At 51.3% G+C, this 25,048-nt stretch overlaps 1 protein-coding gene, 1 long non-coding RNA gene and 3 other non-coding genes across 5 annotated transcripts in view; 1 reads left to right on the top strand and 4 right to left on the bottom strand.

Annotated features, from left to right (window-relative positions):
• The window catches only part of Lrrc75a (leucine rich repeat containing 75A), a 40,650-nt gene extending 18,367 nt beyond the window's left edge, over positions 1 to 22,283 (top strand). Inside the window, exons 2-4 of the mRNA XM_059269386.1 lie at positions 7,453 to 7,581; positions 17,609 to 17,724; positions 21,582 to 22,283. Of these exons, the coding sequence (XP_059125369.1) occupies positions 7,453 to 7,581; positions 17,609 to 17,724; positions 21,582 to 22,110 (774 nt within the window). The 3' untranslated portion in view covers positions 22,111 to 22,283. The remainder of the gene's footprint in view (positions 1 to 7,452; positions 7,582 to 17,608; positions 17,725 to 21,581) is intronic.
• Positions 22,284 to 23,063: 780 nt separating this feature from the next.
• On the bottom strand, positions 23,064 to 24,535 carry LOC131916091 (uncharacterized). The gene is made up of 2 exons (XR_009380499.1): positions 24,104 to 24,535; positions 23,064 to 23,523 (listed from the first exon to the last, which is right to left on the bottom strand). It is a non-coding gene; the product is annotated as an uncharacterized LOC131916091 (long non-coding RNA).
• Positions 23,316 to 23,387, bottom strand: LOC131918153 (small nucleolar RNA SNORD65). Its single transcript, XR_009380891.1, has one exon. It is a non-coding gene; the product is annotated as a small nucleolar RNA SNORD65 (small nucleolar RNA).
• Positions 24,233 to 24,303, bottom strand: LOC131918132 (small nucleolar RNA SNORD49). The gene has a single exon (XR_009380873.1). It is a non-coding gene; the product is annotated as a small nucleolar RNA SNORD49 (small nucleolar RNA).
• A 238-nt stretch (positions 24,536 to 24,773) lies between the features above and the next one.
• Positions 24,774 to 24,844, bottom strand: LOC131918133 (small nucleolar RNA SNORD49). Its single transcript, XR_009380874.1, has one exon. It is a non-coding gene; the product is annotated as a small nucleolar RNA SNORD49 (small nucleolar RNA).
• Between the last annotated feature and the right edge of the window lie 204 nt (positions 24,845 to 25,048).

Raw genomic sequence — 25,048 nt, 5'->3', positions numbered from 1 at the left:
TTCCTAACAGCACCTGACATTCCCCTCCCCTCCCCTCCCCTCCCCTCCCCTCCCCTCCCGCGGGATTCCCCGGGAAGGAGAGTCACTCGGAAGGAGATGAGAGTTCAGGCACCAGCTGCAGCGGGGTGTTTCCCTGGTGGGTCCCCTCCCTTGAGAAAAGCTGCCTGGGAGCCGCTAAGCCTGGAGGAGAGACTGCCTAGCTGTTTCCTGTTTCCCTCTGGACGTTAATTTCCTTCTGGGGGGGGTGGGTTGGCGGAGGACTGTGCTTGATTACAAGCTCATTAGGCAGCTTTGCACTCAGGCTGTGGCCATGCCCGCATGGCTTCTGGGTTGTCGTCTCCCCTTCCAGTTAGTATTCAGGGCCTCCCTCCTGTCCCCACTGTGTTGATGCGGAAACTGTGGAGTCATGCCTGGAGGAGAGAGGCAGACGCCAGCTCATTCCCTACAGGGCAGGTCTTTGAAAGAAAAGGGGGAGTTGGGGTTTAAAATAGAAGCGCCTAGCAGTCCCCCCCCCCCGCCCCCGTGGCTTCCCTGCAGCATTCCCTTGGCACACCTCAGTAGACAGCCCCTCTCCAAAAAGGGGGGCCAACAATGAGAACCCTGCAAACAAAGACAGATGGACAGCTTGAGAGAAACCCCTCGTAGGCATCATGGAGCTGGTCCCAGAAGGAAGGTCGGAAGCCACTTTCTCCCTCAGCCTGAGGACTTCACCAGCCACGGGTCAGAGATGAGCCTTAGAGTGATTTGGGGGTGCCATCCCCTCTCCACGCCCCCTCTCATGCCTGTGTCTGCATCCTTTCAGAGAGAGCAGCTCGGAGACCACAGGCAGGAAGAGAGTGACCTGGGAGATGTGAGGGCTGCCCACACACGGTCAGCAGTTAGGCTGATGATGCCCTGCAGGCGCGTTATAATGTCTGAGGACACCACCTGTTTTGCGCCCATGGATGTGGAAATCTGAGTTGTCCCTTTTCCACATCAGAGTCATAGCAGCCAGTGCCTGGTCTTACCCGGGGTTGGCCTCAGCCAGCTGAGCTGAATTCAGCTCCCACCCCAGGGGAAGGTCATTCTGAGGTGCTCGGGTGTCCCCAGATGTCACCTTCAGGAGTGAGTGAGTGGGGGTGGAGGAAGGAAACGGGATAACTACCGTGGAACCTGAGCCTCATCTCTGAAACTGAACTGTAGGATCCCAAGGAAATGAACTGGGTAGGAAAGGACCAAAAGAAACCAAGATGGGGGGTGGGGGGTCAGAAAATGAGATGATAAGGAAGATCAGTGAGCAAAGGAGAATCACAGAGAATTGAAATGCTAGCTGACTCTCCATTCTAACCAGCAACGGTGAATGTGGCGATGAGACCATGAATTGCTGAAAATTATTCAGGAAAGATAAACGTTGAGAGCCACCATCAGAATGCCTTAGGAGGCAGAAGCTGAAAAAATGTACATAGAACGATCCCAAGCTTTCTCTGAGCATGATTTGAAAAGAAATATTAACCACTGTACACACAGTAGCTTGCAAAAAAAAAAAATTTTGTTTTTGTTTTTCAAGACATGGTTTCTCTGTGTAACAGCCCTACTTGTTCTGGATCTCGCTCTGTAAACCAGGCTGACCTCAAACTCACAAAGATCCACTTACATCTGCCTCCTGAGTGCTGGGATGAAAGGCATGCACCACCACTGCCTGGCCTGGGGAAAAAAAAAATCAAGCACACCTTCATCTCAGCAGCTTAAGAAGCTGAGGCAGGAGGATCACTTAAGCCCAGGAGTTTAGGACCAGGGGAAACAGCATAGTAAGACCTTGACTCTTAAGGAAAAATAAATTCTAGCAACCAAATGTAATAGGCAGGGATTGGGAAAGCCGGGTGTGGATTAGCCTTCCTCTTCCTGCCTCAAGATAGTATGTGTGTTTGCTGGCCTGGGTCTCGCTTTCTGTTTTCAAATGGTGGCAGAACGTATGTGATATAAAACCTACTAGTTGAGGGCTGGAGAGGTGGCTCAGAGGTTAAGAGCACTGGCTGCTCTTCCAGAGGTCCTGAGTTCAATTCCCAGCACCCACATGGTGGCTCACAACTATCCCTAATGAGATCTGGTGCCCTCTTCTGGCCTGCAGACATACATGCAGGTAGAACGCTGTATACATAATTAAGTAATAAGTCTTTAAAAAAACAACTTAGCAGTTGAACTTCTTTAGTGTTTTGGTGTGGTGCTGAGGATGATGCTAGGGCCTTGTGCGAGCATGCAAGCATCTTCTGCTGAGCCACAGCCCAGCCCCTTGCAAGTCAAGTGTAAAGTTCATTCGGACCATGCAGCCTCTCGCCAGAACTCATCTTGCAAAGCTGAAACTCAACATCTGTTGATCGGTAGTCCCACAATGCCCTGCCCTGTTCCTGGGCAACTACTGTTGTCTCTGTGTGTTCACTACTGTAGGGGCCTCACATACGTGGATCAGACAGGATTTGCCCTTCCGTGACTAGCTTATTGCATTCAGATTAATGTTCCCTTTTCTCTGTTGTGAACATGAGTGTGCAACATCTCTCTGAGACTCTGCCTTCAACTCTCCTGGCTGTGCATCCAGACATGGAATTGCTGGATCTTAGGATAATCCTGCATTTAATTTTTTTTAGAAACTGCCACACCATTTTCTGCAGTGGCCACACCAGTTCACATTCCTACCAACAATGCACAAATGCTTCAGATTCTCTCCTTCTTCCCGGTGCTTGTTATTTCTGGGGGCCTTATGGAGGGCAGGGCCTCTTGGATCTAAGAACTAGATCAGGCCAAAGAAGACAGGTCCGTTTCTATGGAGAAGAGAACTGAGTAACGGTGGGGTTTCGGGGGCAGGGGGATGGGCACTGAGAAGCTGTAGGACTGTAGAGGTAGTTGGAGAGTTAGGGGAAATTTTCTAGAAATTTTGGGGTCATCATGAATGGGATGCTTTTTTGATGACTGAGAGAGTGTCATGACAATACCAACTGTGGTATTGGCCTCCCGGGAAACACAGCTGGGGTTTAGTGTCAAAGACAGGCCTATAGGATCCTCATGTTAGAAAGCAGCTGAAGAGACAGCCCCGGGTGTCTGCATTACTCCATACCCAAGGATGGCCAAATACCTGACATTTTGAAGTTTCTGTTGAGCCTAATTGTCCTCGGGTGTGGCTTCGCCATAACGGCGTCTTCATAGTCTGTCAGGAAAGAACCCTTCTGTCTACTCTGAGGGGAACGGGTGCTCGGTGACTGAGCGCGATTCAGAGTGAGGGTGTAGGTCTCGGTGGGCAGGAGGCAAGAAGCAAGGGCGAGTGTGCAAGCCCAGTGCACAGTTCTGGGTGTCTGTGCGTGCAAACCTCAGCATACAATTTAAGGTTTGATCAGCATGTTATTTTCACATTTAAAGTAACAATAATATAATAATGGGAGCTGGGATGGTGGCTCAGTTAAAATGCTTGCCCTGTAGGCATTAAGGACTAGGAGTTCATATCCCCAGAAACCCACTGTCTTAGTTTCCCGTTGCCATGACAAAGACAATTTATAAAATAGAGCATTTAATTTGGGATTCAAAGTTCCAGAGGGTTAGAGTCCGTGACCATCATGGTAGGGAGCATGGCGGCAGGCAGGCGTGGCTCTGGAGCAAGAGCTGAGAGCTTATATCTTGATCTACAAACACCAGGCAGAGAGAGCTAACTAAGTTTGTATGGCCTGGACTTCTCAGTTTCCAGCACCTACATGGAGGCTCACATCTGACGGTAACCCCAGTGTCCTCTTCTGGCCTCGGCTAGTACCAGGCACCCATGCAGGACACATTCATTCAGGCAAACACTCAGTCACATAAAATAAAAATAAGTAAATATTTGGGGAGTTGTTTTGTTTTTCAAAGACAGGGTTTCTCTCTGTGTCCCTGGCTGTCCTAGATCCCATTCAGTAGACCAGGCTGCCTTGAACTCAGAGGGCTGCGATGAAAGGTGTGTGCCACCATGCCTGGTTAAGTAAGAGGGACTCTAAAGGGCTTGCTTGTTAATTTAAAATGAATAGCACGATCTGCCGGGCGGTGGTGGCGCACGCCTTTAATCCCAGCACTTGGGAGGCAGAGCCAGGCGGATCTCTGTGAGTTCGAGGCCAGCCTGGGCTACCAAGTGAGTTCCAGGAAAGGTGCAAAAAGCTACACAGAGAAACCCTGTCTTGAAAAACCAAAAAAAAAAAAAAAAAAAAATGAATAGCACTAAAGAAGAGGGCAATGTTGCTGGAAAGATCTGTAATTACAGTTAGACAACAAAAGAAGGAAGGCCAGAATAGGAAATACAGAGACAGAAAGCAGGTAGGTAATTGCCCTGTGCCTGAGAGGGGAGAATTGGGAATGAGGTCATGGGTTACAGAGTTTCTTGGTAATGAAAATGTTCTAAAATCTATCGTGGTTGCACAAAGATTTGAATATACTAAAAGCCACTACATTTTACACTTTTTTTTTTTTTTTTTTTTTTTTTTTTTGGTGCTGAGGATTGAACCCGTATAATCTGCCACTAGCTACGCCTCAGCCCCAGACTCTGTCCTATAGATGAGTAAATTGTATGTGGATTACATCTCCACAAAGCTGGTTTTTTTATATTTAAAAAAAAATGGATAACAGATTTACATATGAGAGAAATCGATTTTTAGAAGAATTTTCCCAAGGAAAATAAAGATGTAAGAAGAGGGGCTGTGTCCTGTTGTGCGCGTCTGGTGCCTTGCTTCCTACCAACAGCTGCTTTGCAGCTGCTGAGCTCAGGCCTTCGCTGCGGGTTGTTTGGACTGAGATCTATACAGCGAGCTCACTGTAACACAGGTCATGTCACGGCAGAGACCCTTGAAGAGCCTCGGTTTGCCCAAGGATCAGGCTCCTCCCAGCATCTTTAAAGGTTCTGTCTTCTGGTATAAATGTATAGTTGCCCTTTGGAAGCCCATAGCCTTGGCCTTAGGCCCATTATGGCTTATCCCATTGCAAAATGTCCCCAAACCTGCTTATCTGAGCTGGTGTCATGTGGGGCCCCACCTCCTGGAGATGCGCTGTGTGCCCGTCACCTCTAGGCACAGCATTTCAAGTCAGGGAGCAGTGAGGGGCTAGCCCAGCTAAACCCTCCTAGCTGAACTCCCACCAGCCATGACTCAGCCTGTTGTTGGATAATATTCACCCAGACTTTCTGGTGAGCAGCCATCTGTACACACAGTTCCTAGAGATGTGCTGTTTAGAGCCGCCGGGAGGAAGATGAGATCCCCCTGGGTGCCTTGCTGCCGCAAGGCACACCAGCCCCTCCAAGGCTAGCACCTGTAAGGGCCACATCTGGATTTGACTTTTCCAGTTCCCTCATGCAGCACTGGTATCCTCAGGCCTATAGTCAGAGGAGCTGGTTTCCCCAGGACTGTGGCCCAAGCTGCTGTGACCTGAGACACCCTGCGGGGCTAGTTAGCTCCTCTTCCTCATATCCGGTTTAAGTCCCCAATGAACTGGCTTAGAGGGAGAGACATAGAGAAGACACCCAGATACTAGGGTGTGTCCTGAGGTTGCACAAGTGTCCTTGGACACAACTGTGGCCGGAAATCAAGCAAGCAATGAAGTACAGCAACCTTTGACCGGCCCCAGGCTGGCGTTTCCTACTGTAGCCCTGAGACCTTTGAGAGCCCCACCCCAGCTGGAGTCCTTCAGGAAGGTGTTACCCTGTGACTCAGTTACCCAGCCCCCCACTCCTGGTGGGGGCTTCCACCTCCCACCATAGAGAAGGCCACTGTCAGCCAGGGGGCTCCTGCGTTGAAGGGTAGAGGGGGCAACTGAGTGTAGGCCCTGAGAGATACAGTCTGCACCAAGGCAGGCCTGCCCAGCCTCTGGATGAGCCAGTGGTATTTCTTGGTCTTTCCAAGAATATGATGGCCTCACATGGCCTGGAACATGGGGGGCCTGCAGAGATGGGACCAGTCTGGCTACAGAGAGGGCAGGAAGCCCCCCAGTCTTCTCCCACATTTCCAGCTCTTTGGCAGTAGTTTGTTTGAGACCCAGAGGGGCTCTGCTTCCCTCCTGTCCCCCAGTACCACCTGCCAACCCCAGGACCTTGGGACAGTTTGAGAACTTTTGTTGTTGACCTGCCCATTTTACAGTCAGGGAAAAAAAACACACCCCAAAGTGGGTTGATCTCTTGCCCACAGATTTACAGTAAGCTAAGGGGCCTACAGGGGCCTGAGAATATTAGGTGTAAATCACCCCAAGGACAGATGTACACGGGTGAGGGACAGAGACTAGCCTTAAATCAACGGCCAAAGGGTAGTAAGACAGACGTAAAGAAAACCCTTAGCTGGGCGTGGCCAATATTCCCAGTAGTTGGGAAGCTGAGGTCAGAGGATTACAAAAGTTTGAGGCCAGCCTGGGCTACACAGAAAAGAAGGGAAAGAAAAAGAAAACAAAGACCCCCATACCCACGGCCTCCTTCCCTCAGCCGTGAGTCTAGCCCTGGGAGTCGCTACCATGCTTCCCCCTTTCCTCTGCCTTCCTGTCCCCAAGAAGGGAGCCTTGACCCGTAAGCAGAGGTCGGGCTGGGAAGCTCAGTGCTAGGCTAAGGGCCTTTGACCACACAGCCTTCTGATGCCCTTGGAATTGAGGACTTCCCAGCTTCCGTATGTCCCAGTCAGGGTAGGAGTATGTCTTCCTCATTCCCGGGTAATAGTTCTAAAGTTCTGTATAGCCCAACACACCCTCCTGACCGCAGGGCCAACATGGAATTGATATGCCAAGGTCCTGTCCTGCCCCGACTCCTGTATTTTCTGGAGTTAATGGCTTTCAGCACATTCTCAGATGGGTCTATGAGCCAAAGGAGCTCCATAGTGTGGTAGGGAACTAGTTCAGGAGGTTTGGGGGACCACAAAGGACACTGGTCCCTGCAGAAGCTTTGCCCATGTTGCTTAGTTTTGTTTCCCTCATCGATTTCGGGTGACAGGGTCACTGTCTCCCTTTTATAGAAAGAGCATGGCCGTGGAGCTCTTAGGTAGATTTCCTGAGGGGCTGCATCATGGCTGAGGGGTGCTCAAGGCCTAGCAGCTTTTAGTGCCTAATCCAACCCTGCCAGGTAGACCATGCCTATTCTATTATCTCTGAGCAGAGAGCCGTCAGCTCAGGAAACTCAAGCTTGGGAGAGGGTTGGACTGGCCTGTCCCTGGCATTGGGTACGAATCTTAGGAAGTCCAACAACCCAGAACAGTAGAAACAGGGCTTCTGGATCCCAGTGCTCTTGGCCACACTCCAGCAATCCTTGAGCCCTGGTGGAAGTTCTGCTGATGGAGTGTGGTGCCTCCTGGAGCGGGGTAGGGGGCGGGGAGGGGGTGTCTTTGCTTCACCCATCCTAAAGTTAGTGTCTAAGACACTTGTAGTAGAAGGTTCACAAGAGGAAAACACTGTAGGTGAGTTGGGTGGCTCCTGACCTCTGGGCATTCTCTTCTCTTTCAGGACCTGGGCATGGAGTCAACCTCCCTGGATGACGTGCTGTATCGCTACGCCAGCTTCCGGAACCTGGTGGACCCCATCACACATGACCTCATCATTAGTCTGGCACGCTACATCCACTGCCCCAAGCCGGTAGGCAGTTGTGGTCTGAAGCAGCCAAGTCTCCTAGGGTGTGAGGTAGACCGCCTCTCTAGACAGCATAGACCTGACCATGGTTGCTCAAGGAAAAAGAAACCTCTGGGGTTGACTCCATCGGTGGCTTCCTCTGGGGCCTTCTCTCTGGCTCCTGGAGCTGCCTAGTGCCAAGATATAGAGAAGAGGGAGACTGGCCGTAGAGGGTGGAAGATGCAGCGTCAACAGAAGACAGGCAAAGGAGCTTTGAGTCCAATAAGAGACAGAAAAGCCAGTCTTGAGGGTTGGCGGACTGGGAGAGGAGCCACAGGGAACCAGGTAGCTGAAGCTGGAACCCTGGGGAACAGGAAAGTACTAGAAACAGGCCTCTGAAGAAGCTCTGCAGTTGACATACCCCTGTCTTTTCTAGAATAGGAAGTGAATTGCCTAAAAGTGAGAAGAGACAGGTAATAAAATTCTCAAAAATAAACAAATGTGCCAGGCAGTGGTGGCACATGCCTTTAATCCCAGCACTTGAGAGGCAGAGGCAGATGGATCTCTGTGAGTTCAAGGGCAGCCTGGTCTACAGAGCGAGAGATCCAGGACAGGCACCAAAACTACACAGAGAAACCCTGTCTCGAAAAACAAAAACAAATAGAAAAACAACCTGTGAATAATAGGGAAATACTATCTTCATGCCCATTTGAGAGCTGAGGAAGACAGATACTGCAGTGTCCTTCACGAGGACTGCAGAGGTGTTTAGGCCCACTCTGCAAACCCGGGGCTGGACAAGACAGGAAAATCTAACTGCCTCACCAGGCGCAGTGTTAACACAGGACCGGGCTAGGCCGGGAGAGCCTAGAGCTCCTTCTCTTCAGCCTAGGTGGGGCTGGGGGCCATGTCAGTCTGGGTTACTCAGTACAGGCTGCTACTCAAGTACCATGGCCTGAGAGCTTCTAGGTAGGAATTCATTTCTCACATCTGGCTGGAAGTGCAAGGTTGGGGTGTCTGATGGGAGCCTCGCTCCCCGTCTCAGATTGCTGCCTTCTCCCGGGTCCTTACATGGTGGAAAGAAGGTTCTAGACCCCTCTTAGAACAGCCCTGCGAGGGCCCCACCTTCCAACACGTGGATGGGGGTGGAGCACACGTCTTCAGTGCACTGCATGGTGTGACCTTTCCCACGTCGCTTGATTTCCAGAACTTCATTTTCCTCAAGCCCAAAATGGGCATCAGAGCCATCTCCCTCCTCCTGAGAGCTAAGTGAGATAGCTCATGAGGCATCTTGTCCAAATGGCCACCTGTGCACAGAAGCCGGCCCGTGGCAGTGTAGGAAACAGCAGATCAGACATGGTCCCCACAGGCCGGGTCTTGCTCTCTGACCAGGATTTCCAAAGCAGCAGAATGGGCCCAGCTCTGCTGGGGGTTCAGTAACCAGCCTTGGCTCCTCTGGGACTCTCCCAGGTGTGAGTGGGACAGAGGTGGAAAGAACATCCCAGAAGGGACTGGGACCCCCTTCTCACAGGCCTTTGTGTCTGACACTCTCCTAGATGCTCAAGTTGTGGCCTAGAGGCGTAGATAGAGGTGTCAAGACTACCAGCTCTTATGGGAGTCTGTTCGCATCATGGTGGACCAGAAAGAACAGAGAAAAGCTAGAACCAGGGACTAGGCCGTCATCTTCAAAGACCACTAGTGACCTTCCGCCAACTAGGGCCCATCTCCTAAATGTTCCACAACCCAAATAATCCCACCAGCTGGGGAACAAGTATTAAAACATGGGCCTGGAGCCAGGCGGTGGTGGCGCACGCCTTTAATCCCAGCACTCGGGAGGTAGAGGCAGGCGGATCTCTGTGAGTTCGAGGCCAGCCTGGGCTACCAAGTGAGTTCCAGGAAAGGCGCAAAGCTACACAGAGAAACCCTGTCTCGGGGGGGGGGGGGGGGGGCTGGGTGGTGTGGACATTTCAGATTCAAACCAAACGCCTGTGGTGACTTAGCACCCCCCCCCCACTAGACTCCTCTCTTAAAGTCCGTCTCCCAGTGGCACCACACTGAGGATCAAGCCTTCAATGCATGGCCCTTTGTGGGCACGTAAGACCTAAATTATCCCACATTTACTGGGTGGTTACTTTGCAGTCTACCTTACCCACTAGAATGGAGACTTAAGCCTTTAGTACCAGCACCAGACAGTAGTGCAGAGGCAGATCTCTGTGAGTTCAAAGTCAGCCCAGTCTATATAGCAAGTTCCAGGCCAGGCAGAGCCACATAGTGAGACCCTGTCTGTAGATGAATTACTAAATGGTCTTATTAAATTAAAAAAAAAAAAAAAACACGGAGCCAGATATAGGGGTGAAAACCTGAGAGATCAGGGAAATAGAGAAAGCCACAGCTAACCTTACCTCACCAACTCCACAGCTTCCAAATGTGAGTGACTTCCTGTCTACCCATGCCTGTATGCCTTGCTGTTCTGCCATCTGATTTGCTCTCTCAGTCCAGCTACATCACTTCCTGTTTCTGCCCAGCTCTGTCACTTCCTGTCTGTCTGTACAGACCTCCAGACCTCCGTGGTTAACTAGAGTTGGAATTTAAGGCGTGTGCCACCACACCTGGCTCTGTTTCCAGTGTGGCCTCGAATTCACAAAGATCCAGATAGATCCCTGCCTGCCAAGTGATAGGATTAAAGGCGTGTGCTGCCGTTGCCTGACTTCTTTGTTTACTTATATTGGCTGGCTTTTTCCTCTGCTCTCCAGGCAAGCTTTATTTATTAAAGCACAAATAAAATATCACCACACCTGTCTTTAAAAAAAAATAATACTCTAAGGATTATCTATCCATCTTGTTCACAGTTATGTCTTTTTGGTTTTTTGAGACAGTGTTCTCTCTGTGCAGCTTTGTGCCTTTCCTGGAACTCACTCTGTAGACCAGGCTGGCCTCGAACTCACAGAGATCTGCCTGGCTCTGCCTCCCAAGTGCTGGGATTAAAGGCGTGCGCCACCACCGCCCGGCCACAGTTATGTCTTCTAACAGGCAGGAAACAGCATGTTCCATTGTGAATTTGTGTGTGTGTGTGTGTGTGTGTGTGTGTGTGTGTGTGTGTGCAAGCATGGAAGGGGTAAGAGGATATGATTATGTGTCCAAATGCATGCTTGCACCTGTGTACATGCGCTCATAGAGGTCAATGGACAGTCTCAAGTGCCTGCTGTTCCTCAGATGCCTTCTACCTTTGATTAGAAACGAGGTCTTTCACTGGCCTGGAATTTCACCCACTGAGGTAGACTGGCTGCCTCCACCTCCATCTCACCACTGCTGCAGTTACAATCCAGTGCCATGACAGTTGTCCGCTGACCACGGTGCATGTGCCATGGCATTCACATGCATCCACACACTCGTCCTCATACACACACTCCTACATAAAAAAACAAATTAAAAATAAGTAAGTAAAACAAAACACAAAAGCGAACATGAATTGTTAAACAGTCTCTGCAGGGCAGGAGTCCGGGGCTACAGGTGTCGGGCTTTACTGGAGTTCATTAATGAACACTGAGGGGCTGGTGTCTCCCCAGGATTGCTTGAGTGTCCTGTATCACAGAGCGAGCCAAGATACCTGTCCTAGAATGCACACAGCATCCCTCCGGCCCTTCTGTTCTCTTGATCCCCGGGACAGTTCTGATAAAATCCTGGAAGGAGACTACATGGGGCTGGCTGCCAAGAACAAAGAACAGGATGGTCTGGGAGGCTCCAACACGTGCTGAATGAGACGGCTTGGCCCTTTACTCCTCCTGATCCTGGGCTGCTCTCATTAACTGAGCCCAGCTAGAGACCAGGGACAAGAGAACCTGGTGATGTACTGTGCAGCAGAGCAGTCCCGTGAGCAGAGACGCAGAGACTCAGAGGCGGGCAGGAAACGGATGGGGGTGGGGTGGGGGAGGGGTAAGCCAAGGAAAACGGGCGCGCTGTCCATCTCAACAGTGTCCAGTGTGTAGTGAGTGGAGCAGTCAGAATCTGACTAATGAATGGGTAAATTTATGAATGAGGGAAGCCTTTGAGTGGCAGACGAGGTTGTTATAGTCCTAGGTGCTCTTATGAAGGTGCCTGGGAAGCGAAGGGGACAGATGGCATCTGACAGTGGAGACCAGTGCAGGCTGTAGGTTGGCTTTGAGCCCCTGAGCCTCTTTCCAACCGATCCTGGGGAAGTCCCTCAGACAGCCCCTCCCCCAGTGCTTCAGGACAGTGTCCCTGGGCAGTTCTGGAGAGACCGCAGTGCCTGGAGTCCCGCCAATTGTGCCATGCCTCCACGCTTCCCCACGGGCGAGAGGAAGGGCGGCTAGGAGTATTCCACAGTCCGCCACTGAGCCTGCTGCATGGTTAATCGCAGCTAGCAGACTCCCACGCAGCCGGTGTCTTGTCACCCACAGGCAGCTCAGCTTTGTGGAGGCTTTGGAACTACTGAGCACGCACGCTGTATAAGTCCATCCATCCCCCCTCTGCTCCATCACATACTGTTTCCTCTTCACGGGGCTCTTTCCCACCCTCGCACATGGCGGAGAATATGGCCGTTCACTTGTCCGGGTCCAGTCCCTACAAAGTGTCTCTTCACTGTCCCTGTCTGTGCTGGGTCCTTTCCTGCTGCCACCATCACACACACACACACACACACACACACCACCACCACCACCACCACCATCACACACACACACACACACACACCACCACCACCACCATCACACACACACACACACACACACACACACACACACCACCATCCTACACACACACACACACACACACACACACACCACCACCACCACCATCACACACACACACACACACACACACACACACCACCATCACACACACACACACACACACACACACACCACCACCACCACCATCACACACACACACACACACACACACACACACACACACACACACACTGTCCTCCTCTGGGCTGGCCCCACTCTTTGCCATTCTCTTCTGGAAGAAGGCCTTGAGGGAGCCTGGGAAGGGAATGAGTTGGGAAAAGGATAAAAGCACCTCGAATGAATATGCAAGGGCCATGTTTCTAACGAGAGGAGTAGAGTGGGTAGGTTGGTAGGAGCCAAGGGGCAGCGTCAGGATTCATTCCCTCTTACAAGGTGCCTGTTGAACTGTATGCCTCAGTTCCCTCATTTGCAAAGTGGGAGTGGTAGGACCGTGCCCGAGTGAAATGATTTCTAGATGCTCAGTCATCGTTAAAGGTGGGAAGTGTGGCTGGTGCTAGTGGGGGCCTGCCATCCGAGGCCAGGGTGGATCCCAAGCAGTACAGAAACAAAACAACAAAAGACCCGTGGTGTATTTAGTCCAGGCAAGCAGAGGGGATCGTCCCTGTTCTTTTTACAGGGACTCTCGACTCTAATTGGCGTGCTCAGCTATTGTCCCGGCTTAGCCAATGAGAAGGCCGAGATTGACTCCGGCTCTCTCCGGTAGCAGCAGCCTCGCCCTGTGCTCGGCTGCCCTCTTGTGGCCGACACCGTGCACTACCATCCCTCTTTATGCCTTTGTTCTCTGAAGAGTCTGCAGCCTGAGCTAATCCAGCTTGGGCAACTGAGGCAGAGGGCGCAGCCTCGGGTATTTGGAAACCCGGGGAACTGATGGGAGGAGGAGCCACAGCAGAGGAGCTCAGCTGTGGGATTTGAGTCAGCTTCTTCCGGAAACTAGTAACAGTTCCGTCCCAGAGCATCCCAAAATGATGTTGGGCGTGCCCCCATACCCCATCCCATCCATTGGCCCTTCTTGTCCTTGAGGCCCCTGAGCCCCGTGCTTCTCCACCGTAGGTGCACAAGAGAATGTCTCTCCCTACAGGACTAGGATCCAGGAAGAAGGGGTTGGGAGGCGGGAAGCAGTCGGGAATAAGCGAGGGAAGGGATGGGAGAGAAGACAGACAAAACGTTGCGGTTTTCCCAGAGTGTGGGCGTCATGAAAGCAGAAGGGGGCTGTTCCAGCGAGTGGGAGGAGGGTCAGGGGAGAGCACTAAGGGAGAGAGTGTGAATAAGATGTAATAATATGTGTATGAGAATGTCATAATAAGACCTGTTGTTTTGCATACTGACTAAAAATAAAGTGAATCCACTGCCAGAGGACCTGCCCGCTCACCACCGCTAGTGTCGATTTTTTAAGGTGCCCTGGGAATCCAGGGTGGGAAAGGAACTCAAGATGTGCCATTTCTGTGTCATGCCCCGTCCTCGTTTCCCATTCTTTTGCCGGCAGAGTCAGCCATTACCATTACCAGTCTGCATCGCTCCTCCCCACCCCAGCCAAGACTGTGCTGGGAAAGGCCCTCATTGGCCACGGAGTGGCCGCCATAGGTGACTTTAGCCACCCTATCCCAGCTGCCCCTTGCTTCACTCACACCTCTGTGCCTTCTCTGTCTCCTGGTCCAGTGTTCCCTCCACTCCCCCCTCAGCGTATTCCATTGGTTCAGCCAGATCCGAGGAATCCCAGGTGGGGGTCCCATGGGCTCCTCCTAGTCAGCATGTCCCCATAGGAGCTGGTCATTCCCACCCTGCCTTTACACCTGCTCTTCCTCTGGAGCCCTTGTTGATGTGATCAGTACTATGACAGAACCAACTTAAGAGAAAGGGTTTATTCTGGCTCACGGTTCAAGGGACGGTCCATCATGTGGGGGGAGTCAAGGGGGCAAAGAGCTTGAAGTAACCGGTCACATTGCATACACAATCAAAACACCGAGACACATGCGTGCTTCTGCTCGGTTTATTGATGCCTCTCCCCACTCCCCTGTACACAATCAAGACAATGCCGCCACAGGCGTGATTAGCAGCCCATCGCCCAGGTAATGCTACATTCGTCACACTGACAACTAATACTATCACCAGCCCTGTGCTTTCTGCCCAGATCTCTAGCCCCAATTCCCAACCCCTTCATCTGCCCTCTACCCACACCTTCTCTGACCTGCATATGACCTCTGTCACTTTCAGTCCCTTCTGTGGGCATGGCCTCAGTCACCCTCTCAACTTGCTCGTCCTCCCACCCCATCTCCCAGAAAGAAGATCCCAGGGTATAGACCTCACCCACCATTCCTCTCTCCTGCCTCCCTGGCAGCCCCCAATGATGCATCCGCTTCTCTGTGTCACCTTCACCCACCTTGTGTGACCAGGCTAAGCAAGAATCTTAAGTCTAGGGATCCGACATCTACTCTCGGGTTCGGTGAGATGGCCTGGACAAGTGATGTCCGGTTTGTCAGTCACACTGAAGCAGCAGGAAGCAGTGAGGCTGTGAGGAACAAGGAGGTCCCTTCCAGAGCAGTCCCCTCAGCGGCAGGCCACCCCAATGGCTCCCTGCTTAGATGCCTCACTTCTCCAGGCTTTCCTTTGATCGCAGGCTCCTCCTCTCCGGTCCCACTTGCTCGGACTTTCTTCTCTTACCATTCTATCAGCCACAGCTCGCTGAGTCTCAGTCCCCTCCTCTGTATAGTGAGAGGATGAGTTTGTAATGCTCTGTAGTGTGGGTGTTCTGTAGAGTTCTAGCGTGGTGTCTGCTGTAATCCAGGTGAGAGACAGGAAGGTTTGCACAATGATAGCATGGGGATGGCCGGATTTGCCTGGCCAGATTCTTAATTGCTGCCCCTATGCCTGCAGAACTGCCCTCACCAACTTTTGTTCCTCATTTAGGGATATCTCAGAGTTCCTTTCTTCATCAAAAAAAAAAAAAAAAAAATGCTATCTATCTGCTCTTAAAAACTCAGCTCAAGGGCTGGGCGTGGTGGCACATGCTTTTAATCCTCATACTTGGTAGGCAGAGGTAGCTCTGTGAGTTTGAGGTCAGCCTTGTCTACGTAGTGATTTCCAGACTACCCCAGGGCTACACAGGAAGACCCTCTCTCAAAAACAACAACAAAACATACACACATACACAAAACACAAAACCAGCTTACATCTGAGGCCAGGCGGAAAGGACCTTTGTTCTTTAGCACCGAAGCTCAGGATATCATGCTGGTCTTTCCATGGAGGATGAGCCCCGGGACCCTGTAGATACCAAATGCACATGTCCCTTCATAAGGCAGCATAGGAGATGTGTCCACCCTCCTTCGCAGTGAGCATCCCCAGGTAAATGCTAGAGGAACAATGGTTGTGCTACAGTGTTTAGGGAGTGGTGACAGAAAAATACGTCTGTCCATGTTCAGGACAGACATAGTTCTTTTCTGGGTAAGGTGTCTCCTGGCTGTCCTGGAACTCACTATGTAGACCAGGCTGGCCTCAAGTTCACAGAGATCCTCTTGCCTCTGCTGGGATTAAAGGCGTGTGCCACCACGCCCGGCTTTTTTTAGGTACTCTTGATCTGTGGTTCAATTCCTGGATGTGTCCACAGCTACTGACTGTACTCATTGAGCGAGCTTCCTGGGCACTGGGTTCTGCACAAAGCACCTGAATAGTAGTGACCCAGTTAATCCTCCAAACCCCAAACCTCGTGAAGCAGTGTTGTATCGTGTTGTGCCCTCCTCCCCCGAGAACTGAAGGCACAGAGAAGTTGCCTTAATTCACTCAAGGCCACAGACAAAACCAGGACATGGAACTGCACAATTTGGTCTCAAGTCCATGTTCTAAATCATTGCGTAGGCTGCTTCTCCATGAGCAGAGTGGCAACGGTAATCACGCCTGAAAAGCTGATGCTACTCCATACACGGAACCTCACCGCCTCCTATGGGTGGTTTGCATTGGAGCCCCAGTACTGCTGGCTCTTGGCCCTCGGCTCTGGGTCTTCTGGCAGAAGCACACTCTTTCCCATTCCTGGGTTGGGAGTCACACTTCTCCACCCAGCTCAGATCTGGCACAGGGGCCGTGTTGAATTGATTCTCCTTGAGATGGAATGTGTCTCTCTATTAAATCTTTCCACCGCAGTTAAGCCAGTGTATAGTCCAGTGACTTAAATGACAGAAATTAATGTCCTCACTGTTGTAGAGGTCAGGAGGCCAAGATGTGTGGCCTCTTCTAGCCTTTTGTAAAGGATTTTTTTTCCCTGCATGCTTACATGGATCTTTCCTCTGGACATGTCTGTGCCCTAATCACTTCTAAACACACCAGCCATATTGATTAAAGCCCACTCATATGGCCTCATTTTTACTTTAATTAACTTTAAGTGTTCTGTCTTTGATGCAGTCACATTCTGGGGAATTGAGGCTTAGGAGATCAATGTAGAGCCAGACAACAGGGATTAAACACACCTCTAATCCCAGCACTCGGGAGGCAGAGGCAGGCAGATCTCTTAGTTTGAGGCCAGCTTGGTCTACAGGGTGAGTTCCAGGACACACTGGGCTACCCAGGGAAACCTTGTCTCAAAAAAGAAAGGAAGGAAGGAAGGGGGAAAAGAAAAGATAAATGGGAACAATATATAATTGTTGAAGGGATACAGTTCAGCCCATGGTTCTCAGGGTTGTAAACTCAAATGTTGATGAGTGTTGGCTGCTCTTGAAGAGTACTCTGGTTTGATTCCCAGCACCCACATCGTAGCTAACAATCATCTCTAACTCCAGTTCCAGGCACTCTGATGCCCCTTTCTGGCCTCTGCGGGTACTGCATGTATATGGTGCAGTCATCCATACAAACAAAACATCCATACACATGAAATTATATATATATATATATACATATATATATATGTATATATTGGTTTTTCGAGACAGGGTTTCTCTGTGTAGCTTTGCGCCTTTCCTGGAACTCACTCCATAGCCCAGGCTGGGCTCGAACTCACAGAGATCCATCTGCCTGCTTCTGCCTCCCGAGTGCTGGGATTAAAGGCATGCGCCACTACCGCCCAGCACGAAATAATATTTTTAAATGCTCATGAAGCAGGCAGACAGTGTAGATGGGCAGATTGCACTGGGAAAGACTTGTACCTGCCGCTCCTGCCAAGGCGCTCACTGGGGCTGGCAAAGCAGGCCTCTTAGGCTCAGCTCCCAGAGAGCCAGGCAGTTTCATAGTCTAGAGTTGGGGGATCAGGGCACCTCCAAGTCCTCCAGGGCCTCCTCACAGACCTGTGCCTGTGATTGCCTCTGCAGGAAGGTGATGCCCTGGGTGCCATGGAGAAGCTGTGCCGGCAGCTGACCTACCACCTTAGTCCTCATTCACAGTGGAGGAGGCATCGAGGGCTAGTGAAGAGGAAGCCACAGGCCTGGTGAGTGGCGGTCCCTGTAGTATGCCCAGCCCCAACCCTGCTGACTGGTACCCTTCCTGGGGCACTGTGCTGAGGGGAAGGCCCGAGCCAGAGGGGATGTCAGTAAATTCTGCTTGAAGGAGGTAAGATCATGCTGGATTTAAGGACCAGAAAAGTAACTTGGTTATTCCAGGTACTTGAGAGATGCTGAAAAGGAGGTCCCTGGGGTAGGATCTGGGGAGCACGGCCCACAGATGGACAGGTGGGGATGGGACACAAGGCATTTCTAGTTCCTGGTGTTCCTAGTGTTCTGGGATGGAAGCCAGGCATGGTAGTGTACCTCACCTCTGCAACCCTGGACTCTGGAGGCTGAGGCAAGAAGGATTGCTTCAAGTTGTGGCCATCATAACGTACGTCCAGAAAGTTCTCTGGGATGTCCTTCCAGGGGATCTAGAGTCTAGCCTTGTCTCAGCCATGCAGCAGTGAAGACCCTCCAGAGTTTTGTAGTCCAGAAGACCAAGAGCTAGAGGGCTTGAGACAGAATACACGGAGCAGGTCTTGTGGTAGGAAGCAGGTGAGCCCAGGCTGAGAGGCAGGCTTCCTGGAGGAGGAAGCACTCCTGCCTTTTACAGCTGACACAGGTGAGTGGCTGGCCTGCTCCAAACTGGCAAGGCCCTGGTTCTGTGCCCAGATCATCCAAGTGGCTCTCGGTGGACTGGAAAGGACAAGACGGTTCCCTTCTCTCTTAGTTTCATTTCCTGTTGCTTTGATAAAACACCCTAACAAGCTGGGCAGTGGTGGCGCCCGCCTTTAATCCCAGCACTGGGGAGGCAGAAACAGGTGAGCTCCAAGCCAGCCTGGTCTACAGAGCGAGATCCAGGACAGCTAGGGCTACACAGAGAAACCCTGTCTTGAAAAACAAAACAAACAAACAAACAAACAAACAAAACACCCTGACAAGAGCAACTCTAAGGGGAAAGGGTTTATTTGATTTACGGTTCCAGGTTGCAGTCCATCGTTGTGGGGGAGTCAGGATGGCAGGAGATTGAAGCCACTAGTCACATCCACAGTCAAAAGCGGAGAGAAGGTGAATGCATGCGTAACTCTCAGCTCTCTTTCTCCACTCCAACAATCCCAGCCTCAAACCCAGGGAACAGTGCTGCCTAGCTTTAGACTGAGTCTTCCTGTGTCAGTTAACACAATCACCCAGATGGTTCCCCCACAGACATTCCCACAGGTCAGCCTGATCTAGACAGTGATGGAGGCTCTCTTCCCAGGTGTTTCCAGACTGTTTCAGGTTGACAATTCAAACTAAACATCATGGGGCTGGAGAGATGGCTTAGCCAGTTAGAGTACTGGCTGCTCTTGCAGATGATTGGGGTTCAGATTACGAGGACCCGCAAAGGCTCACAACCATCTGTAACTCCAGGGGATCCAATGCCATTCTAGCCTCCTCAGGCGACAGACAGGCACATAGTACACAAACGTGTGTGTAGGCAAATGCCCATACACATTAATAATACTAAAAATAATTACGAGCCAGGTGGTGATGGCCCACACCTTTAATCCCAGCACTCGGGAGACAGAGGCAGGCAGATCTCTGTGAGTTCAAAGCTAGCTTAGTCTACAGAGCAAGTTCCAGGGCAGGCTCCAAAGCTACACAGAGAAACCCTGTCTCGGGGAAAGAAAAATTACGTGTGTGTATGTGTGAGTGTCTGTAGTGATATATGCAACTCCCCCTGGAGCTGGAGTTACAAGCGGTTGTGAGCTGCCTGACAGGGTACCTGGGACCAAACTCAGATCCTCTCCAAGAGCAGTATATGTTCTTAACTGCTAAGCTACCTCTCCAATTCTCCCTACCTTCTTTTTTGATTGGTTTGGAGTTTTGGGGGATGGTGTTTGAGGTTTTTTGTTTTGTTTGTTTTGGAGTTTCCTTTGTTTTGAGACAGGGTCTCACTATGTAGCTCTGCTGTCCTTGAACTCGTTATGTAGACCAGGCTGGCCTTGATCTAAGACATCCATTTGCCTCCCAAGTGCTGGAATTCAAGGCATGCACCACTATGCCTGGCTTTGCTCTTTTGAGACAAGGTCTTTGCTATGTAGCCTTGGCTGGCCTGGAACTCACTGTGCCTCCAATTCCTAAGAGCTCCACCTGCCTCTGCCTCCCCAGTAGTGGGATTAAAGGCATGTACCAGCATGCCCAGCTATCTGAGATTTTTAGAGTCTCACTGTGTAACCCAGGCTAGCTTAAAACTCACAATGCCCCCTGCCTCTGCTTCTTTCCAAGTGCTAGAATAACAAGTATGTGGCAACCATGGCCAGCTAGGTCTTCTGTCTGCCAGTGCCCACACACAAGAGGCTCAGTCCGTTCTCCATTTGGGAACTGTATGAATGAAACCTACTCATTCCTCTCAGGTGGCTTCTCCTCACACTTGAAATTGAAACAGGCACTGTGGTCAGCCTGTGCCTCCTCTCTGTCTTCCCTCCTCTAGGCTACCTCACTTGGACTACAATGACCTTCCTGCAGGCGCGCGCGCACACACACACACACACACACACACACACACACACACACACACAGGAGCACTCTCGAACTTGACCGCTTCAGGGACTTCCCACTTGACACTGCTTCAGTTGGAACTCTTAGCCAGCTCTTCTAATGGCCCAAGCGTGCTCTTTCTTTATATCAGGTTATAAATTTCTCCGTGGAGTACACAGCCACAACCCCAAAGCTACTTGTCACCATTATTTGTTCCCTGTCTCCCCATGACAGAAGGAAAACAAGGCTCCTGTCCACTTGGTTTGCCCTTGTGACACCAGCCTAGGACATTGTCCGGCACATGGTAGGGCCGTAACCAATATTAGAGTGAGTGGGGTAGATTTTTGCCGTTTGACTGGCCAAGATCTTGAAGTTGGCAAGCAGTGGGGATAGATTCAAACCCATACCTACCTGACTCCAGGGTATAGACTGTCAGCCATCTTCAGGATGCTGGGTTGGCTTCATTACTGACATTGATATAGAACCCCACACTAAAGTCACAACCAACAAATTCCAGGCAGGACTCTAAGCAGTTAAATCTCATGCTTTGGAGAGTTTTACCTTCAAATCCAAGGAACAAAGTGAGTTAATCTCCCAGCTTCAAGAGGGCCCCAGGGTAGCTGCTTTGGTGAGGCTGTGACCCCTGAGCTGCCGGCATAGACATCTTGCAAGTTCAGCCATCCCCAGGGTAGGAGGGCCAGGGCTTGCTTCAGGTATTTGAAAACTCAAGAGAATGGGCATCTCACCAGTGGGAGTGGGGGTTAGGGGCACACTTACCAAGCCAAGTGGTCTGGGCCCCAGAACCAGGCAAGGGGCAGCAGACGGCGAGGGAGATGAAAGCGTCAAGCCTCCACCAGCCTGCTGCCCTCACTCAACTGTGAAAGCTCAGCCCCAGTGACTGACAGTGATAGCATTCACTCATCTGCCTATAGGAGACACTGTTGTCACACGTGGTTTTTAGTGTTCCCCACAGCCCTACGGTAATAATGGTAGCTCTGTTTTCTTTTAGGCAAGCACCTGAAGCACCAACCGTTATGAACTAGCTAGAGACTAGCACAGGGTAGGAAACAGGAGTCAGGAGGAAACTGCAGGCATCATACAGAAACCTAGGCTTGGAGAGCGACTCGGGTAGCAGCCTCCAACCTCACGCGCTGCCCACTCCGCTGAGCTTTGAAGCAGATGCTGCGGACTCCCTAGTCTACCCATCCTGGCAAGGGATAGAAGAAATGAGGTCCCAGATCAGAGTTAAGCAGAGGCTGATTCTGTGGTGACAGCCCCTGCTACCCCCGCTAAAAGCCTGCCCGGCTTGCTTAGCCTGCTCATTCCTTCTTTCCTTCAGTCTCAAGGCCCTCCTAGCTGGGAATCCTCCAGACAACATGGTGGATCTGTCCGGCATTCCACTGACCTCCCGTGACCTGGAGCGGGTGACCAGCTATCTTCAGCGCTGTGGAGAGCAAGTGGACAGTGTGGAGCTGGGCTTCACAGGCCTCACAGACGACATGGTCCTGCAGCTACTGCCAGCGCTCAGCACCCTGCCTCGCCTCACCACACTAGCCCTCAATGGCAACCGATTGACCAGAGCTCTGCTGAGGGACCTCACCGACACCCTGAAGGACCCCAGCAAGTTCCCCAATGTCACATGGATTGACCTGGGCAACAACGTGGACATCTTCTCCTTACCCCAGCCCTTCCTGCTCAGCCTGCGCAAGCGCTCTCCAAAACAGGGGCACCTACCAACCATCCTGGAGCTGGGGGAGGGGCCAGGTACTGGGGAAGAGGCCAGGGAAGGTACAAGTCAGCAGGACCCTGGAGGAAGCCCTGTGACACTTACAGACCAGGAGAGCAGTGAGACTGTGACTCAGACATGACCAGGAAGTAGGGAGAACTTGTCAGGATGGCTAAGGTGGGTTAGGGGCAACTCCCATCAGGAGGATGTCTGAACAACCCACCCACCACCCAGACACCAGGCTATCAGAGTACTAACTTTGGCCCCCAGCTCCCTCCCAGTCCCTGCCGCTGAGAAGGCATCCATTGCTCTAGGGGCTCTCCCAGACTTGTGGAGCTGGACCAAGGACTCTCCCACCAGTACAGTTGAGCCTCCTCACAGTTAAGGAAAAGTGGCATCTACTAAGACTCTTGGAGGGCTTCCCAATTCCCAGGGGCCTCTTGGAGGTAGTGTGGGGTCCTGAGCATTAAGTATAGGAAATCCAGTTCAAGCTGCAGACCTCCCTTCCTTGACTGGAGGATTTTACTGTGAAAGGCAGCACATGCCTAGTTCCCTTACCCCTCAACCAGCACATTTCATAAGGCTCCAGGACTAGTGACTTCAGCCCTAGTTAGAAGGAAAATTGGGGCTTCTACACCTATTTTCCCATAATTCCCCTAATCCCCACAATGAGCAGCTCCTATACTCCAAGCCCAAGGAAACTGGGAATTGTTCTGAACTAGGTGAATCAGAATCCAAGGGAAGCAAAGCCTTACAGGCCAGGCAAGCAAACTGGCTCATAGGATCTGGGCAAGATAGGGGCCTTACATGGTACTGCATAAATACAGCCAAGGGACAGGACAAGTGTGGATGCCTTAAATGCTTTGGAATCTTTGCCCAAGTCTTAGGTTGTGAAAACAGCTTAGACTGACCAGAAGTTTACAGTGCTAAAGCTGGGCTGCTCAACACCTGATAATTTACTCTTCAAATATACTTTTTGAGGACCAGTACCAAAGACCCTGCTTTATTATGGTGCTTATTAATGGTAGGTAACTGCTGCGCGCGCACACACACGTTGACTTGTGAATTAATTCATTCAATACAATGGCAACCAACTTTGTGCACAAACATTTTATTAACATGTGTGGAAGCTCCCGTGGGGTAGGATGATCACCAAATGTGCCTGACCAGACAGAAGAGGGTCAGCAGACACACATGCTGGACTGTTTTCATAACAATGCTCAAGAGGCTGCTTTCAGTTGGTGGCGGTACTGCTGCTGGAGACTCCTCTGGAGACAGCCTGCAGAGGAACTAGATTTCAGAATCACACTTGTTCCAACCAATGGCATTCAGAACATTGAAAGGTATCTTCAGAAAACCATAGGCTCACCACTACCAATCTGCCGGTAATTCCAGCTATTTTAGGTGATCTCATCATCTGATATCCTTTCAGAGTAATGACAGCTAGCTCGAGGCAATCACTGTACAGATCAAACTTACCTCCTCCTTCACTGCGGCTGCCAACACAGGCTGCATTCCAGCACTCAGTTCTCAAAACTTGAGGAAGTGGACACTCCTAAGATGGATTGCAGAAACAAGATTGATTATTTCTAACGGCAGCCACACCGAAACCTAGTTTTAAACACAGCCTAACAAGAGCACCAAAGACCTTACAAAGGGTACATCTTTCAAGTTATTAACATGCAATCTTAAGCACCAGCGAGGGGGCTTCTGCAAAACCAGCCCAGCTGGGTTCAATCCATGGGACCCAAATGGCAGGATGAGCTATCCAAACTGCCACATAAGAGGAAATTTAAGACCTGAGTTAAAGGACTGGGAAAAAGACTTAGGGTTTAAGGGCACTGGTGGTTGCTCTTCCATGGGCCCAGGCTGGATTCCCAGCACCCAAGTAGTGGCTGGCAACCACCTCTAAGTCTCGTGCCCTTTTCTAGCTTCCATGGACACCTGACACATAAAAAAGATGGTTCTGTAGTTATGCACAGCACCCTGCTAAATGTAGTCTCCACCCCCAACTACCACCAGTACTGAGTACAAGCATTCCAAGTCAGGCTGGACGGATGCACGTACATTCATACTATCTTAACCAAACCAAAGGGACAAGGTCTGGCCCAACTACAACCAAGACAAAAGCTTACCTCATGCAAGGCCGCGGCTGCTGGCAGACCTCCACCCTACATTTCCGACCTAGATGGAACACAGCAGTTGTTATAGTCCAGACCGAGTTAATCCTGAACACCAGTAACTAACTGGTGAGGGCTTGACCGCATCAGCCAGGAACACTTATCGTCAGTTATCGCCTCTGACGGCACTTCCTATTAGTGATCTCATCACCGCGGTCAAGCCTCCCACTGTCCCCCCCCCAAAAACCCATGCTTTCAGCCACTGACTGGAGGCTGTGACCATGTGGGTGCGTGCACGTGGACGGTGTGGCCGAGACCAGAACACACTGGATTCCCTGGCTCTAGAGGTTCAGGTGGTTATGAACCACGCTACCTGAAATACTCTAACGTAGTAATAGGCCTCTCAGCAGCTGGGCCACCCAGCGCCAGGAGAAATTTAGCTAAATATGCTTCTGCAAAAAGCATGAACTGAATGCATCTCAAGGGCTGGGGCGGGAACACCACGGGGAGCGAAAACTACAATGTCAGGCCACACATCGATGGCTCCAGAAACTTACCTCATGGTGGCACACTGCTCCTCCCTCCTCGACGTCCGCTCAGTTCTCCCTCTGAAAGGTTAAAAGAACAAGAGTCCAGAGACCATTCGAACACTCGCGCAGTGCATCGCCGAGGCTTGAGCGACTGCGGTCAGCTAAGAAGGGAGGTCGTCAGTTATCGCCTCGGACGGCACTTCCTATGTCTAGTCTCATCAGAGCAGTCGCCGGCCCGCCCGCCCACGCGTGGAGCCCCGGGGTGCAGACCCCGACCTACCCGGATCCTCAGGTCTGCGCAGCGCCCACGGCGGGGCTGGGAGGCCGGGCCGGCTGGGCATCGCACCGGCTGCGCTCCGCTAGGCCCCGGCGCCAGCACCGACTACAGGAAGCAACCACGAACGACCACATAGTGTCCGCGGAGAGAGAC

Source organism: Peromyscus eremicus, chromosome 8a (assembly GCF_949786415.1).
Source record: "Peromyscus eremicus chromosome 8a, PerEre_H2_v1, whole genome shotgun sequence".
NCBI lineage: Eukaryota > Metazoa > Chordata > Mammalia > Rodentia > Cricetidae > Peromyscus > Peromyscus eremicus.
Note: the sequence above shows the minus strand (reverse complement) of the source record. Positions and strands in the feature narration are given on the sequence as shown.